The sequence below is a fragment of the Primulina eburnea genome, chromosome 18 (genome assembly GCF_022965805.1).
Source record: "Primulina eburnea isolate SZY01 chromosome 18, ASM2296580v1, whole genome shotgun sequence".
Classification (NCBI taxonomy): Eukaryota; Viridiplantae; Streptophyta; class Magnoliopsida; order Lamiales; family Gesneriaceae; genus Primulina; species Primulina eburnea.
The window spans coordinates 30,443,586-30,462,016 of NC_133118.1; the positions used below are offsets into that span (position 1 = coordinate 30,443,586).

The 18,431-nt window shown below is 40.8% G+C and overlaps 1 protein-coding gene across 1 annotated transcript; it reads left to right on the top strand.

The window, feature by feature from the left end:
- Positions 1-6,897: 6,897 nt before the first annotated feature.
- LOC140819263 (uncharacterized) lies at positions 6,898-12,137 on the top strand. Its single transcript, XM_073179272.1, has 2 exons — positions 6,898-7,212; positions 7,296-12,137. The coding sequence occupies exons 1-2, from the start codon at positions 6,898-6,900 to the stop codon at positions 12,135-12,137; spliced, it is 5,157 nt and encodes a 1,718-aa protein (XP_073035373.1).
- Positions 12,138-18,431: the final 6,294 nt, after the last annotated feature.

Here is an 18,431-nt window from a genome sequence, read left to right on the forward strand (position 1 = left end):
GCCCAAGGAGACAATTGATTAATTTGGTGGGCCCGTTTGCAGGATATGTCAGCATTCCAGCCAACTAGGCTTGAAAGCTGGCTAGCAGCCCAAAAATCTGAGGGCAACTTCCATTGTAAACTCAACCATGCATCTCTATCAATTCATTAAAATTAGAACTTGATAATTCAATGATAATAAATAGAAAACTATTATATATATATATATATATATATATATATGATATTTTAGGCACTTCTTGTTGGATTGACATGATCACCGTAAAGATGTTCACATGAATATCACGGAAGCGTTTAATGCAACATGTTATTCGAAACTCGAAACGATATATGAAAGGAAGGCTGATGTGATTTTGTTGAAAAGAATGAACTGTGTTACGTACGTCGAATAATAGCGGAACAAAGATATGTGAATATCACGGAAGCGTTTAATGCAAAACGTTATTTGAAACTCGAAAAGATACATGAAAAGACGGTTGATGTGATTTTGTTGAAAAAAATGAACTATGCTACGTACGTCGAATACTAGCACTGCAAAGATGTTCACGTGAATATCGCAGAAACGTTTAATAAAACACATTATTCCAAACGCGAAAAGATATATAAAAGGATGGCTGATGTGATTCTGTCGAAAAAAATGAACTGTGTTACATACATCGAATACTAGAACCAGAAAGATATTCATGTGAATATCGCGGATGCATTTAATGTAACACGTTATTCGAGATTCGGAAAGATATATGAAAAGATGGTGATGTGATTTTGTTGAAAAAAATAGATTGTGTTACGTAAGACGAATATTAGCACCGCAAAGATGTTCATGTGAATATCGCGGAAGCGTTTAATGCAACACGTTGACGTTATTCGAGACTCGAAAAATATATGAAAGGACGACTTATGAGATTTTGTTTGAAAAAAACCGTTTGTCTTACGTATGTCGAATATTAGTATATATAACGAGAGATGTGGACAAGTACCAGAAGTACACCCCCCACAAGAGCCATGTGCATCGAGGCCATCTATGTTCCAGCATCTTTCAATCACTTGCTTCATGACTATCAGTCTATCATATAACCGGTTTATTTCACCCTGCCCGTGCAGACAGTGAACGGTCCGGATCACTCCACATGAGTGATCCGGGCCCACCTCCCTGTAAAAAAAAATTGACTCGAAAAAATTCGAGCCGTTGGATCGACCCCTGCGCGCATTGTCCGCAGAGGTAGGGTCGACCGAACCCATATAACCATTGTCATACATTGGTGCTCTTACTATATCACACACCCACACACATACTCTCACACTCCCATGCATCTTCAAATGATTTTAGTTATCGGGAAAACTCAAATATTACTACGAAAACAATTCTCAGATATCTTTTTTCGTTAAAAAAATTATGATTTTTTCGTCACAAGATAAAATCATTTCGATTAAAATTACCTTCCTCGTGTTTGATTGAATTATTTAATAATCAATCTGATTAATGTTTGGTTACAATTTTATTTATTGATCTCAAATTCAATCAATCGAAATAAACATATTATTTTTTAATTTGATATTGTTTCACATCTCGACAGGGGCGTATTTCCAATCTGGATAAAGCCTGCCCAACATAAATTCTTTACAAAAAGTATTTGGTTTTGTACCTTCTTTTTTTCTAGTAACAAAAAATTGAAAATAACAAAAATATTATATTCTAATTAGTGAAAATATTATTTGAGTTTGTTTATTGAAGTGATATAAATATTATATTATGCTTACCGGGAAAAAAAAAGGTTTTTTCCTACCTGATTCTAAAATATTTGCAACACCCTGCATCATAATTAAGGATGATGATGTCTTTCGAATCCGACAGAGAATCCGAAACTTGACCTAAATGAAAAAGGATATGGGAAGGTAATTGGGTATGGGGATTTTCAGGTACGAGGATATAGACGGATCTTAATGATCATGCTCATACCCCGTCCGAATATGATTTTTCGTTCATTGTGTTAATTTTAATATGTTTTTGTTGAATGATATTAGTTGGATAAAATTAAGAAAATTAGTAAAACAGAGTTTATGTTATTTTTGTTGGATAATGATATTGAGATAGATTGTTTTTTATATTTTGTTATTTTTTCTATAATTTTTAATTTGTTAGTTTTTATATTTTTTTCTTATTATTTTCAACAATTAGTAAATGTTTATATATAGATTATTCGAAATAAATTAAATTCGAGAAAAATAATTATATGTGGTAATATGATATTTAGATAGAGTATGAATATCCAATTCTCCGATGAGTACGCAGCGCGAGGGGTTTTTTTATTATTAATTTAAAAATGAAAAAATTCAAAAAAAAATTCAAAAAAAAAATTCTATTGCAAAATTACTTCAATCAGTACCTTGTAGGCGCGGACGCTCCACGTGGACGAGCGTTCGCGCTTACAAAGCACGGACGCTCGTCAACGTTGACGAGTGTGGGGCCCTTAGCTCCTAATCGTTATTACAATGCAATTTGATTAGGGTTAATTAATCACAGCGGAAACCGAGTTTAAATTTTCTTTACAATGAGCCCAAATCATTTTATTTGAATACTAAAAATAGTATATCATCTCACGTCATAATCATGCCACACGAAATCACAACCAATCACATACAAACATCTCATATCCTCGGGACATGCCCCGGTATATAGATACATATACATATATACTGGGAACAAGACATAAACATAAACCTCAGCCCAAGCTGTGGCTCCCACCAGAAGTACCCTCTCCGGTCTCCTGATATCCTGGAGTACCTGCGATTGTCCACACACAAAGACAACAACAGCCCCCCTTGGGGGTGAGCAAAGCTCTGTATGGAACAACCAATCATATATACCACAGATATCTAAACAATGATATATGGTATGCAATGCATGTATGTCGTGGAGGTATCAGGTCAAATGCCCATCCACTGAGCACATGTCAGAATCAATCGAATCGCTATCAAATCAAATCCATGCTCGAGCTGGCACACCGGCCGATATGGGAATACACATATGATAGCGTCGACGAAGCGCCATCAATCTCACATCTCATATCCAATCATATGGGGCCACAATTGTCTATGCTTTACGGGTCATATAATACCGGCATAGCGATTGTGTTCACAAACCCCGGAATCCAATCAAATCATATCAGGGTATCCAATGATCATAGCTCAACGTGCATGTCATGTATCGATGTATGCATAAAATGATGTGTGTTAACAAAACATTTATTTTGTACATCGATACTCAAATCTCAATGTCATGTATGCCACATCAAATCATCAAATAGGCACATAGACACGTATTCCAATCCAATCCAATCCATCCAATCATATATCATATAATACAGATACCTGTCGTATGTTACCCGGTCGCAACATACCTCAATTCTTCGTTCCAGTTGATGTAGCCTGAAGATATTGATATAATACTTTATCTACATCAATAACATATTCATTCCAGTCAATAACATACTCCAAAATCAATAATATGAGTTTCAAATATCATTTGAAACTTCAATAATTCATATCAAATCAAAATCATATCATAATTCAATTCCGACTTCGAATATAAGTTTATTGTCGGATATTCTACTACATATCAGAAATTCAATTTCAAATACGTGCTATTCCAGCACTTTGATATTTAAAACTGCTGAAATCAGAAGAAAATTACCTCAGTCTAAAGCCCTCGACGCGCAAATAACAAATATATAATTTGTTTCGCGTTTAGACATCGTTTCAAGGTCGAATCGGAAGAAAGAATTTCGAAATCTCTCGGTTATTCTCGAAGCCACGACAAGGAAATGAAGAAAGAGAATATCAGAAACTAAGTCTTATCCTCACCGCCTTCGCGCTCGGGCGGTAGAATTCTCGCGCCCGAGCGCGAGAGGTTCTGCCCCGAGTGTCAAGTGTACCGCGCTCGGGCGGTCAAATATTACCGCTCGAGCGCGGGGTGTTCTGCCCGAATACTCATTTCAGATACCCTGGCGCTCGGGCGGTAATTTTCCACCGCTCGGGCGCCACATGTTCTGTACAGAATGTTTGATTTTGTACTTATTGGCGTCCGGCCTTTCAAATCAAATTCATACAACATCAATTCATATACAATATTTGTTTCTCAATTCCATTGTCATGATATACATCAAATACATAATCACATGACAATTCCATTAATTATCGATAATCACACATGATTTACGATAATATGATACACGGTCCTTACAACGAGTAAGCGCGGACCCTTGTCCACGTAAAATTATTATTATTATTATTATTATTATTATTTATAATTTTTAATAATAAATTTAATTCGAATAAAAAAATAATATTTAAGTATTATTATTAATTTTGAATAATTAATTTAATTCGAATAAAATAATAATATTTAAGTTTTATTATTATTAGTATTATTTATGATTTGGAATAATTAATTTAATTCGAATGAAAATATAAAATATAAATATTTAAAATATATGTTAATTATTAAATATTTTGTATTATTTGGTTGGGTTATTGAAAAATTAGAGATATGAGAGGATTGAAGGGAAAACGTACATAAAATCAAAATTTCAAAAATATGAGATAATTTAAAAAATATTTATTGTTCTATTTTAAATTATTGTTCTATTTTAAAAATATGAGAGGATTGAAAAAATATATTGTTCCATTTTAAAAATATGAGAGATATGATAGGATTGGAAAATATTTTTTATTTTTAAATTATTGTTTCATTTTAAATTATTGTTCCAAGAAAACGTATATAAAATCAATTGATCAAAATGATATTTTAGGAAGGCTCATTTCGAATTCTCTCAAAATTATATAAATACATATTTCATAAAAAAAATTATTTGTAAAACATATAATTATATATAATGATTTATTATTATTAATAGATTTATTAAATAAATCAATCTATAAAAATGAGAAGGCCAACCGTGAAGGAAGCAAGCAAAGCATTAATAATTATTTGTATAATATATTAATATTGTATTTTTATGTTGTGATTAATTTTTAATTTAACGTTGTGATTGAAATTTAATTAATAATAATACCTTTAATTGAAAATAAACAATGTACATTTAGGAGTAGAATGAAAATATTGTAATTCAGTGTAAGTTTTATCGATGATATATGCTAAAGTTAAACATCTTATTGATATATTAATGAAATACTACTATTTTTATTCATCTTAATTTTCTCCCTTCAATACTCTCATATCTCTAATTTTTCAATCACTTAAACAAATAATACAAAATATTATAAATATTTATAATAATAATAAAACTTAAATATTATATTTTTTATTCGAATTACATTAATTATTCAAAATTATAAATAATATTATTAAATTAAATTAATTATTCAAAATTAAAAAAAAAAAATAATAATAATAATAATTATTATTATTATTATTATTATGTGGACGAGCATCTGCGCTTTGTAAGGATGGACTGTCGTCCACGTGGAGCGTCGCGCGGATTGAAGTACTTTTGCAAAAGAAATTTTTTTTTTGAATTTTTTTTAATTTTTAAATCAATAATAAAAAAAACTCGAGATGCGAGTGAAATTTAAATCCCAAAGAGAATGAATATAATAAATAAAGACGAGAATTTGTTCGGAAGATAGCTTGACGAGGAAATATTGGATCTAATCTAAAACAATTATCTATTTCTCATCCCTCGATCTTCTTCAGCTCGGTCCCCACCTTTTAGACCTCGAGCTCCATCATCTCCCCAACCCAACCTATTATCCTGCTCTGAGGTCCAGACCCATAGGTCCTTGAGTTATGGAGGAAAACAGAGATCAAGTGCAAAAAAATTAGGGGGCGAAAGCAAATATCATGGAGGAAAGTTTAAAAAATATAATTATTTTTAGATTTTTAGTCAATAAAATTTTCATTGACCAATTGTCTCCAATTGGCTCTGTTCTTGCCACCAATAAACTAAACTTTTCATTGCCGTCAATTCGGATAGTTGGGTCTTTGGCCCTTACCTCCAATGGACCAAGCGTCTTCTTCTCACCGACTCGGGTCCTCGGGCCTCTGGACCCGTCCCAGGTACTTAGTTCATGCTCCAGGTCAGGACTAGAAATATCACCTGGATATCGACAGATAATATTAAAAGATTTAAGTATGATTAGATTAACATCAATAAATAATATATTTAATTTGATGGATTAAATTTGAGAGAAGACAATAAATTATAGGCAAAAATTTGTGTGAACGATCTCACGGATCGTATGTTGTGAGAACAGATCTCTTAATTGGATCATCCATGAAAAAATATTACTTTTTATGTTAATTGGTTGATTTGTCTCACATATAAAAATTCTTGAGACCGTCTCACTAGAGACATAATCTAAATTTTAATCTTATTATTAATAAATATAAAAAATAAAAGATACAAAGGATATTTTATGGTTTTACGGTCAACTATTTGATTGATATGTAATAAATATTCAATGAGTAAACTTCACATGAGATGTGATACTCCATGGATGAGCCCATCAAGATCTGGCCCAAACCCTCGGCCCATATCTAAGGCCCACAGGTAGCCCACAGGTGAAGGGCCCATGTCAAGCCCATGTATTCTCCTATAAATACCAGGTTTGAGCGTATGATTTTTCATTCAGTATATTGTTTTCAGCAGCACCCTTAGCTGCTCCCCCCATATATCCTCAGTCACTGACTTGAGCGTCGGAGGGGCTACGCCAGGACACCCTCCTGGCCCCCTCCTAACGATCTTATTTGTGATTTCAGGCTCAGGGTAGTTTCAAAGACCACGTCTGAATTAGTGACGCTTGCGTGGATCGGACCCTAAATATCCCGTGAGTATCACTTGGCGCCGTCTGTGGGAACAATCTGAGTTGAGACGTAGAGATGGTAGGCAGGAGAGGAAGCAGAAGAGTTAACTCAGCGTCATCGCGTCCTCAGAGGGGACCCGAACCGTCTCATGTTGAGGCGAGGCAGGAACAACCTCGTCAAGAGACAAGAACTGAGCAGCCCCGTCACGAGACGAGGGTTGAGCAAACCCGTCCTAATGAGAACGTGGGAAACTTGACCTTGGAACAGTTGGGCCAATTCATCGCCCGTACAGTAGATGAGGCCATGAGGAGGAACCAAGAGTCTATGAGTGCTGGGGAACGGGCCCATCGTCAGGAGCATGAGGAAAATGTTGAAGTCCACCAGAGCAGGGTTGAAGAGACGCAACCACCTCAGAGTGGAGAAATTAGTGAGATGGGGGAGATGTGGAAGAGATACAGAGATTGAGGGAGCAGGTGGGAAGCAGGGCGCCGGTACCCAAGAGAGGAAGCCCTTTTTCACTAGCCATCTTGGAGGAAAGGCTCCCTCCGAATTTCCGACAATCAAACGTTGGAGAGTATGACGGACATACAGACCCTGAGGAACACTTGGGGAGATTTGAGAATGCGGCTCTGTTGCACCAATATTCGGACGGAGTCAGGTGCAGGGTGTTTCTGGGCACGTTGGTGAGGTCAGCCCAGCAATGGTTTAATACCCTGCAGCCCAACTCCATACAGTCGTTCGAGGATTTCTCTGCAGCCTTCTTGCACCGATTTGCCAGCAGCAAGAGGCATCAAAAGAACTATTTGAGTCTATTTGTGATGAAACAACAAGAGGCTGAAACATTGCGGGACTTTGTCCAGCGCTTCAACACTGCAGCACTAGAAATACCAGCGGCTACCCCGGACATCATGATAAGCGCCTTTACCCAAGGGCTGAGGGGGGGAGAATTCTTCAAATCGCTGGTCAAGAAGCCTCCGTCGAGCTATGATGACTTGTTAGCTCGGGCGGAGAAATATGTAAACTTGGAGGATGCTCAACGATACAGGAGGATGGAAAACCGGCCCGGAGGAAGTAGGGTGGAGGGAGCCGAGAGAGGTGGAAAGAAGAGGGGTGCAGGGGAAAGAGATGAGGACAGAACCAAAGGTAGAGTACAATTCTCATCACATGTTCCTCTGAATAGGAGTCGGGATAAGGTGATGGAGGTGAGGGAGTCAGGGGAGAGGGGGGAGAAGTCGCAGAGGGTTGAGAGCAATGCTCGACCTCAGCCGCAGGGTAGACAAGAAGGATCCTCGTCCAGGAGTGAACTGAGATCTCGCCCATCTTCTAGGCGGGGTCGAGGCCCTCCATGGATACATCAGAGGATCGAAGAGCCGAGAAGAGAAGGGCGGGGTCAGGATGCTCCTCGGGAACCTGTCGAACCGAGGAGGAGAGCAGATGGAGATAACCATCCCACAAGAGGGATGATTCATATGATCTCGGGGGGTGCTACTGATGGGGATTCCGGGCGAGCGCGGAAGGCGCATGGGAGGAGGTTGGAGAATTTTGAAATATCGAGGAGTGCGAACTTACCCCAGGATCCTGTCATCAGTTTTGGACCGGATGACCTCCGAGGCGTTGTGGCTCCTCATAACGATGCCTTGGTGGTGACAGCCACCGTTGCCAATTACGATGTGGCACGAATTTTTATTGATAATGGAAGCTCTGTTAATATCCTGTTCAAGAGCACCATGGATCAGATGAAGGTGGAGGGATTTGAGTTCCAGCCGATCTCCACTCCTCTATATGGATTTGCAGGACATGCCATCCCGCCGCTCGGTCAAATTGTCCTTCCTCTATCTTTGGGACATGAGCCTCGGCGGGTAACGAAGATGACAACCTTTACTGTGGTGGACACCCCATCCGCTTACAATGGAATTCTGGGGCGACCAGCCCTCAAGGATTTCAGAGCTGTAGCGTCCACCTATCATCAGAAGTTGAAGTTTCCTGTGGGGAGGGAGGTTGGAGTCTTATGTGGGGACCAGAAAGTCGCTCGTCGATGTTATGAGGGGATAGTGAAAGAAGAGGGGAAGAGGGCACGTGTGGAGGTCAATATAATTAGAAGGGGACGAAGCGGGTTGCCCGTGGTGAGGAGGGAGGTTCATGAGGTGATGGATGAGAAGCCGGAGATCGTGACATTGGGGCCTGACCAGAAAACTCTAAGAATAGCCCCTGACCTTGACCCAGAGGTAAGGGAAAAACTTATTACTTGTTTACAAGCTAATCTCAACAGGTTCACTTGGTCTGCCCAAGAGCTCACAGGGACGAGTCCAGAGGTAGCAGAACATCGGTTAAACATCTTACCGAATTCTCGTCCCGTGAAACAGAAGAAAAGACACATCGGGCCCGAGAAAGATATAGTTATAAAAAAGGAGGTGGGAGAGTTGCTCAGTGCCGGACACATTCGAGAGGTACAATTTCCTACTTGGCTCTCGAATGTCGTTCTTGTTCCAAAAAGTTCAGGAAAATGGAGGATGTGTGTGGACTTCAGAGATCTCAACAAGGCATGTCCTAAAGATTGTTATCCCTTGCCGCGGATAGATCAGTTGGTGGATTCCACACCTGGACATCAGTATTTGTGCATGCTGGACGCTTATCAGGGGTATCATCAAATCCCCTTGGCAGTGGAGGATCAAGATAAATTAAGTTTCATCACCTCGGAAGGAACTTTCTGTTACGTGGTCATGCCCTTCGGACTCAAAAATGCCGGAGCCACGTATCAGCGGTTGATGGATAAAGTCTTTTCTAAGCAGGTGGGGAGGAATGTGGAAGTGTATGTGGATGACATCATGGTAAAGTCTAAGGATTCGACCCTGCTCATACCTGACCTAGTGGAGACATTTTCCACCCTCGGGTCCTATGGGCTGAAGCTGAACCCTCAAAAGTGTATATTTGGGGTGAAGAGTGGGAAGTTTCTGGGATATATGGTGACAGAGAGGGGGATTGAGGCTAACCCCGAGAAAGTTCAAGCCATCAAGGGTATGGTCTCCCCTCGGGGGCCCAAAGATGTTCAGCAGTTGACAGGGAGGATCGCTGCGCTGGCACGTTTTATCTCTTGGTCCGCCCACAGGAGCTTACCTTTCTTCCGGACCTTGCGAAAAGCAAAAAAATTTGAATGGGGGCCGGATTGTGAGAAGGCTTTCACAGAATTGAAGGAGTACCTGGCCGAGCTTCCCGTCCTGGCCAAACCGGCAATGGGTGAGCCTTTATGGGTATATTTATCTGCCACTGAAGGGGCTGTGAGTTCAGTCCTTGTTAAGCTGGATGGATCAGTTCAGCAGCCGGTATACTATGTTTCGCATGCGCTCAAAGGGGCAGAGATCCAATACTCCGGGTTGGAAAAATTGGCTTTGGCTTTGGTAATGACAGCCAGACGCTTGAGGCCTTACTTCTTATCTCATCCGATTGTGGTGCTCACGAACAGCCCATTGGGTAGAATTCTAACTCATTCGGATATGTCTGGCCGCTTGATCAAGTGGACCACAGAGCTAGGGGAGTATGACATCCAGTATGAGCCAAGAACATCTATCAAAGCACAAGCCTTAGCTGATTTTCTAGCTGTGACTGTGCATCTTGAAAATGAGGACCCTTGGAAAGTATATGTTGATGGTTCATCTTCTAAAGAGGGGAGCGGGGTAGGAGTGGTACTGATTTCACCAGCTGGGGAGGAAGTGAAGTTGGCAGTTAGGTTGGACTTTCGAGCATCCAACAATGAGGCAGAATATGAGGCCGTGTTGGCGGGACTGCGAGCAGCCAAAAATGTAGGAGCTACCCGGGTACTTATTTTTTCTGACTCACAGTTGGTAGCGCAGCAGATGAAGGGAATGTATGATGTGAAAGATGAGAAACTTATTGAGTATGCTCAAGAAGTGGACAGAGTCAGAGAAAAATTCACGGAGATTACATTTGAACAGATTCCCAGGAAAGAAAATGAGAAGACAGACACTCTAGCCAAAATGGCTGGGACAATGGGGAGTTGGAAGACTAGAGATGTGGTATTTCAAATCGAACTCACACCTCAAACGAGTTCACCCGCAGTTGAACAGGAGGAGGAGGATTGGAGAACCGCAATAACTGATTATTTGAAAGAGGGAAAGCTTCCCGATGACCCTCGCGAAGCTCGTAAGATGAAGATGAAATGTTCACGTTATGTGATGGTCGGAGATGTGTTGTTTAGAACATCTTTTGCAGGGCCGCTTCTTCGATGTTTGAGTTATACCGAGGCTGATTATGTGCTCCGAGAGGTTCACGAGGGATGTTGTGGAAATCATTTAGGGGCTTATGCGTTGGCAAGAAAGGTGCTGCTCGCAGGTTATTCTTGGCCCTCCGTGTTGCATGATGCTCAAGAGTTAGTGATGTCTTGTGATAGTTGTCAACGTCATGCCCGGTTGCATCACCGACCGGCCGCGGCGATGAAGGCTGTCATAGCTGCCTGTCCTTTTGACCAGTGGGGAATAGATATTGTGGGGCCTTTTCCTATAGCTCCTGCTCAGAAGAAGTTCCTATTGGTAGCAGTTGACTATTTTTCAAAATGGGAGGAGGCAGAACCGTTGGCTAGAATCACTGAAAATGACGTCCTGAAATTCTTGTGGAAGAGTATAGTATGCAGATATGGTGTACCTAGGAGATTGATATCCGACAATGGGAGACAGTTCCAAGGGGCCAAGATCCAAGCTTGGTGTAGAGAGATGAAGATCCAACAAGTCTTTACCTCTGTAGCTTACCCGCAGAGTAATGGTCAGGTGGAGGTGATTAATCGGACACTGGTGCAGGGTCTAAAGGTGCGACTTGGCAAAGCTAAGGGCAATTGGGTAGATGAGCTACCAAGTGTCTTATGGGCATACCGAACCACTCCGAGAGAAGGAACCAAAGAAACTCCTTTCAGTTTGGTCTACGATAATGAAGCAGTGCTCCCGGCTGAGATCGAGTTGGAGTCGGCGAGGGTAGTGTTTTATGACGAGGACAATGACGCGAGACGCGCTACTGACCTTGATCTTTTGGAAGGAAAGAGAGAGTCTGCCAGCATTCAATTGGAAGCTTATAAGAACCGCATTGCACAGTCTTATAATCGAAGAGTCATTCAAAGAAACTTCCAAGTGGGTGACTTGGTCTTGAGGAAGGTGCAAGAAGAGCAGAGAGGAAAGTTGGACCCAAAGTGGGAAGGCCCCTTCAAAGTTATCGAAAAGCTGAGTTCGGGAGCCTATTACTTGGAGAATATGCAAGGCAAAGCTTTGAAGAGGCCTTGGAATGCTTATCAACTCGGAAAATATTATTCTTGATTTTGTCATTGATGTATTTTACTTTCTGAACTTTCTTATGTAATCCATTGGAACTCAATAAAATCAAGTTCTTCTTTTCGAATTTATGAATGTTGGCATATTATGATGGTGTTGATTTTTATTTTCCTACTAAGGCATCGCCTGGTAGAGGAGTAGAGTGGGGTAGGGAAAAATTTTATTTTCCTACTAAGGCATCGCCTCGTAGAGGAGCAGAGTTGGGGCGGAGAGAAATTCTATTTTCCTGCTAAGGTACGACCTAGCAGAGGAGTTAGAAGGTGAAGGTGTTGATTTTTATTTTCCTGCTAAGGTGTCACCTAGCAGAGGAGTTAGAAGGTGATGTTGTCGATTCTTATTTTCCCGCTAAGGTGTCACCTAGCAGAGGAGTTAGAGGGTGATGGTATTGATTTCTATTTTCCTGCTAAGGTGTCACATAGCAGAGGAGTTAGAGGGTGGAGATGATGGATTTTTATTTTCCTGCTAAGGTATGACCTAGCAGAGGAGTTAGAGGGTGAAGGTGTTGATTTTTATTTTCCTGCTAAGGTGTCACCTAGCAGAGGAGTTAGAAGGTGATGTTGTCGATTCTTATTTTCCTGTTAAGGTATGACCTAGCAGAGGAGTTAGAGGGTGAAGGTGTTGATTTTTATTTTCCTGCTAAGGTGTCACCTAGCAGAGGAGTTAGAAGGTGATGTTGTCGATTCTTATTTTCCTACTAAGGCATCGCCTGGTAGAGGAGTAGAGTGGGGTAGGGAAAAATTTTATTTTCCTACTAAGGCATCGCCTCGTAGAGGAGCAGAGTTGGGGCGGAGAGAAATTCTATTTTCCTGCTAAGGTACGACCTAGCAGAGGAGTTAGAAGGTGAAGGTGTTGATTTTTATTTTCCTGCTAAGGTGTCACCTAGCAGGGGAGTTAGAAGGTGATGTTGTCGATTCTTATTTTCCCGCTAAGGTGTCACCTAGCAGAGGAGTTAGAGGGTGATGGTATTGATTTCTATTTTCCTGCTAAGGTGTCACCTAGCAGAGGAGTTAGAGGGTGGAGATGATGGATTTTTATTTTCCTGCTAAGGTATGTGTGGGGACCCGGACGCTAATCAAGTTCTTAATCATGTTTGGGACTAATTAATCAATTATAAAACAGGGTCTAAATTTATTTATTTATTTTTTTTTTATACAAAGCGGAAACGTAATGTAGTTTACTCAAATTACATATTAAACATGAACATACATCTCAGTATAAAAGTACAAGTCCTGTACAACATATATTTATTCAACTAGGGTTTAACAACTAATATCAAGTGTCTAACCCTATCTCTAAACCAAGTCCGGAATCACCACGCTAAACTCGTCTTCTCTCATCCTCTTCTTGACCCTGATCCAGCCCCACCTGTTGTCATGCACACATACAAAACAAGACAACAGCCGGATAACTCCGGTGAGATATAAATATCCCAGTATAAACAATGTAAACATGCAATCATATAAAAACATATATAAAAGCATATAATTAACATTCATAACATGTATCAAATCAGAAATATAAATCAATAACAAATAATGAATCACACTCAGACTCAAACAACGCGTCTTCTCAGACTCGACTCAACTCTAACCTAGGGATCCCGATGTCTGGGCGAAACAGCCACAGAATTGACGACTTAGTCAAGATTTAAGCGAATCAGCCAATAGCTAGGCGAAACAGCCGATAGCTAGACGAATCAGCCGATAGATAGACGAATCAGTCAATAAATAAGCGAATCAGCCAATAGCTAGGCGAAACAGCCGATAGCTAGACGAATCAGTCGGTGACTAGGCAACTCAGCCAATGACTAAACAATTCAGCAGTCAATACATGCAGTTGCTATAAATCAATAGACTACAAACATCAATCTCAACAATTACAAATATCAATGTAATAACTAAGTATGTGATTTAGGGAAACTCGAGTCAAACCTTACTCGAGTTGTGCAATCCCAACACAACATTAATTTATAGCTTTCTTTCTGATATTCTGACTCTGTCGAAGTCTCGAACTCAAATCCTGTCAATACTCAATCTGACAATAACAATATCGAGGGTACGATATCAATACACCACTCAATCAATACTGGATATAATCAGAATTCTATCAAATTCTGTTTCAACAACATAACGTCATATTTTCAATATATCCAGCCCTACCATATCAGTCAGATATCAACCCCAACCTCTCATAATCAATAACCACTCAATTCTGATATCATATCAACTCTGAAAATCATAACAAGTCCATATGGTATCTATTCTTCAGTCCGGTTTCGATTATACGATGTCTAACATGACAAGAACATCATATATGAATCATATCAGATTCTGACAATACCATAATTTCAAATCATATTCAAACGTAGCAAAACTTACGTCCAGTTGTAGCCTACGTTGATCGGAACTCGATACCGAAGTCAGATTCAAAATCAGACGGACGGATTTCTCACAAAAGGCGTAAGGATTTTCAATCTTCTCTCGGAAGCTTTCTTCCTTTTCGTTCCTTTTCATTTCTAAAGGAATATGCATTTATATATATATATATATATATATATATATATATATATATATATATATATATATATATATATATATATATATATATATATATATATATATATATATATCACGTTTGCATGTTATTGAAACGTGGCAATTTTCTTGAAATCGGGTCGGCGCTCGGGCGGTATAAATCTACCGCTCGAGCGCGGTAGGTTCTGTCCACGATTTTCCAAACTGCCCCTTTGGCGCTCGGGCGGTATTAATCAACCGCCCGGGCGCCAACTCCTCTGCCCGCGACGTATTCCTCATGGACACTGGCGCTCGAGCGGTCGATCTTTACCGCTCGGGCGCCAACAACTCTGCCCCAAAAGTTGTATACTTTAAATGTTTGGCCCATCTGGTCTCGTAATAGCCCTTTAACAATCACATTAAATTAGTATTCCATACTCATCTCGATTAAACATCTATAATCGTAATTTAACATGATATAAAATCTTGGGCATTACAGTATGACCTAGCAGAGGAGTTAGAAGGTGATGTTGTCGATTCTTATTTTCCTGCTAAGGTATGACCTAGCAGAGGAGTTAGAGGGTGAAGGTGTTGATTTTTATTTTCCTGCTAAGGTGTCACCTAGCAGAGGAGTTAGAAGGTGATGTTGTCGATTCTTATTTTCCTGCTAAGGTATGACCTAGCAGAGGAGTTAGAGGATGAAGGTGTTGATTTTTATTTTCCTGCTAAGGTGTCACCTAACAGAGGAGTTAGAAGGTGATGTTGTCGATTCTTATTTTCCTGCTAAGGTATGACTTAGCAGAGGAGTTAGAGGGTGAAGGTGTTGATTTTTATTTTCCTGCTAAGGCGTCACCTAGCAGAGGAGTTAGAGGGTGATGGTATTGATTTCTATTTTCCTGCTAAGGTATGACCTAGCAGAGGAGTTAGAGGGTGAAGGTGTTAATTTTTATTTTCCTGCTAAGGTGTCGTCTAGCAGAGGAGTTAGAGGGTGACGTTGTTGATTTTTATTTTCCTGCTAAGGTGTCACATAGTAGAGGAGTTAGAGAGTGATGTTGTTGATTTCTATTTTCCTGCTAAGGTGTCAACTAGCAGAGGAGTTAAAGGGTGGAGGTGGTTGATTTTTGTTTTCCTGCTAAGGTGTCACCTAGCAGAGGAGTTAGAAGGTGGAGATGGTGAATTTCTATTTCCCTGCTAAGGTGTCGCCTAGCAGAGGAGTTAGAAGGGGAAGGTGGTTGATTTTTATTTTCCTGCTAATGTGTCACCTAGCAGAGGAGTTAGAAGGTGGAGATGGTGAATTTCTATTTCCCTGCTAAGGTGTCGCCTAGCAGAGGAGTTAGAAGGGGAAGGTGGTTGATTTTTATTTTCCTGCTAAGGTATGACCTAGCAGAGGAGTTGGAGGCTGATGATTTTATTTGCCCTAACAAGTTAATAGTATCAGAGACAAACTCGTGAGAAGCAGTAAATTCAAATGCAAAATACTCAAGGTTGCATAAATAAAACGAGTTCGTACATGTCAAAAGTGCGCAAAAGGAAATAGCCAAATGTAAACGTCCCAAAAGTTGCATAATCCTATGGAAAATAAAACAATGCAGAAAATAACATAAATAAAGGAGCTCAATCTAGGAATCGGGGGGGGAGACTCGATATGAAGCCCTCAAAGTCGATAAAGTCAGTAGGGGCGCCTGGTGGAGGATAGCCCTGAGCATGGAAAAGGCCGACTGCACCCTCGAAACCCACCCCCAGGTAGTGAAAAGATTTTGGGCCACAGATCTCGACAAATTCTTCGGATTTGAGAAATTCCTCTTTGAAGGAGGAAGCTTCTGCAACGTGTCGCACCTTGGCATCTTCGAGCTCAGCCTGCGAATTCTTTAAATCTGTCTTTAACTTCTGGATCTCTTTAGCTTGGTCCTCTGTCAGTCGCTGGAGCTCGTGTTTCTCTTTCAGAAACTCTTGTTTTCCTTCAGAAGCTCGTCACCTCGAGCTTGGGACTCCGAAAGCTCCTTAGCATGTGACGCTTTCATCTCATAAATAGTAGCTTGAAGCTGTTCACGAAGAGCCATGCCCTCGCGCAAGTCTTGGCAGGCAGTAGATCGAGTGGTGTTGGCACGCTCCACCAACTCCCCTATGTACATCATGCCCTGGGTAAATAGACAAGAGTGAAAAGATGACAAGGAAATCATACATGTATTGGACATTAATCTAGAGAGTATAAAGAGAAATATACCTCAGTGATGCTGCTGCATGTCCGACGAGTGAGGTCAGACCACCCCAGTGAATTAATGAATGCCGCATCCGCTTCGGAAGGAAGCTGATACATTATCTTTTGAGCCAGCTGAGTAGGACCCCGCCCCACAATGGCTGTATCTGGTGTGTATAGAGGATGTACCCCTGATGCATGGGGAGGCTCCTCATCCGACCCTGACCCTTCTGGAGAAGAGACCGACACGACTGAGATCTCAGAAATCTTGCGCTTACCAGAATGCGGGACTGACGGGCTAGGATCAGTGGATGCATTTTGCTTGCCAGACGGACGAGGAGACTTGGCACGGGGAGGGGGAGAGGAGGCTCGCTTTGGGGCGGAGGAGGAGGAGCCTGTTTTCTTCTTCTTCGCGGCAGTAGGGGAGCTAGCAGGCCTCTTCGCAGTAGTAGAGCAAGAATCTGTTTTCTTTTTCTCAGTAGCAGAACAGTCTCCCTTTGTGCCCATCGTGACTGCCGGAATAAGTGACTTCTGGGGTGCTGATGAGGAACCCTCGGCCTTCTTCTTGGAAAGCTCACGGAGAAATAGAGCGTTCATGACTCTAGTACCTGCAAGCAGAGACAAGGAACCGAATAAGAATTTTATCAAGTAACATAATAAACAAAATAAAAAACAAGAAGTATGAAAAAATGAGAGTATCTACCAGCATTCTCCTTTAGCTTAATTTCCGCGGGACTTATCCCGGCGTGACACAGAAGATCTTCAGATAGAAATTTGGGAATGTTAAAGCATCGATCTCCTAGTACACTCATTATCTTCAGATACTCTGTATCTTTCTTATAAATCTTGGAAAATTTTGGTTTAGTGAAAGCAGGGCACCAATCGGTAGAGCAAGTCAATTCCTCGGGTGGCTGTACGAAGAAAAAGTATTTTTTCCAGTCCTTCACATGACTGGGAGCCCCATCGAAAAGTTTGTGGCTAGACCGGGAGGTTACATAAAAAGGTCCATCTTTTGATCTGGACAGAACTAAGAAGTAAGAGAAGGTGGTGCAATTTAAAGGGAGATCTAAGGCCCTGAATAACACGGCGAAGCAACTTATTAAACGGAAAGCATTGGGCGTGAGTAAACCTAAATGCACCTTGTAGTACTTGCTTAATTCTTGGAAGAAATCGCACAAAGGGAAACGGAGACCTGCATCAAAGTGATGCTGAAAGAAGGTATAATAACCCTTAGGGGCTAGATAGGGCCGGTCCTCTGGGCTAGGAATGATAATCTGGTGGGAGGAAGGAATGTGCCATAAAGTTCTAAGTTTTGGTTCGCTACCGGAAGGGATGTGGGATGACAGATGACCATACCACAAGTTGTCTGCGTTAGATATGTTCATCTGTTGGGTCACGTGACGAACTTCCTTACCCGGACGACTATGAGTGGTGACTTCCTCCTCAGGAGGATCAATGGTAAAATCAGGATCGGCTAGGGAAATCTTACCCTGGCTAGACTCGCTGGACTTGCTAAACCTGCTGGACTCGCTAGACTCGCTAAACCTCTCAGAACCACTCGAAGAACTA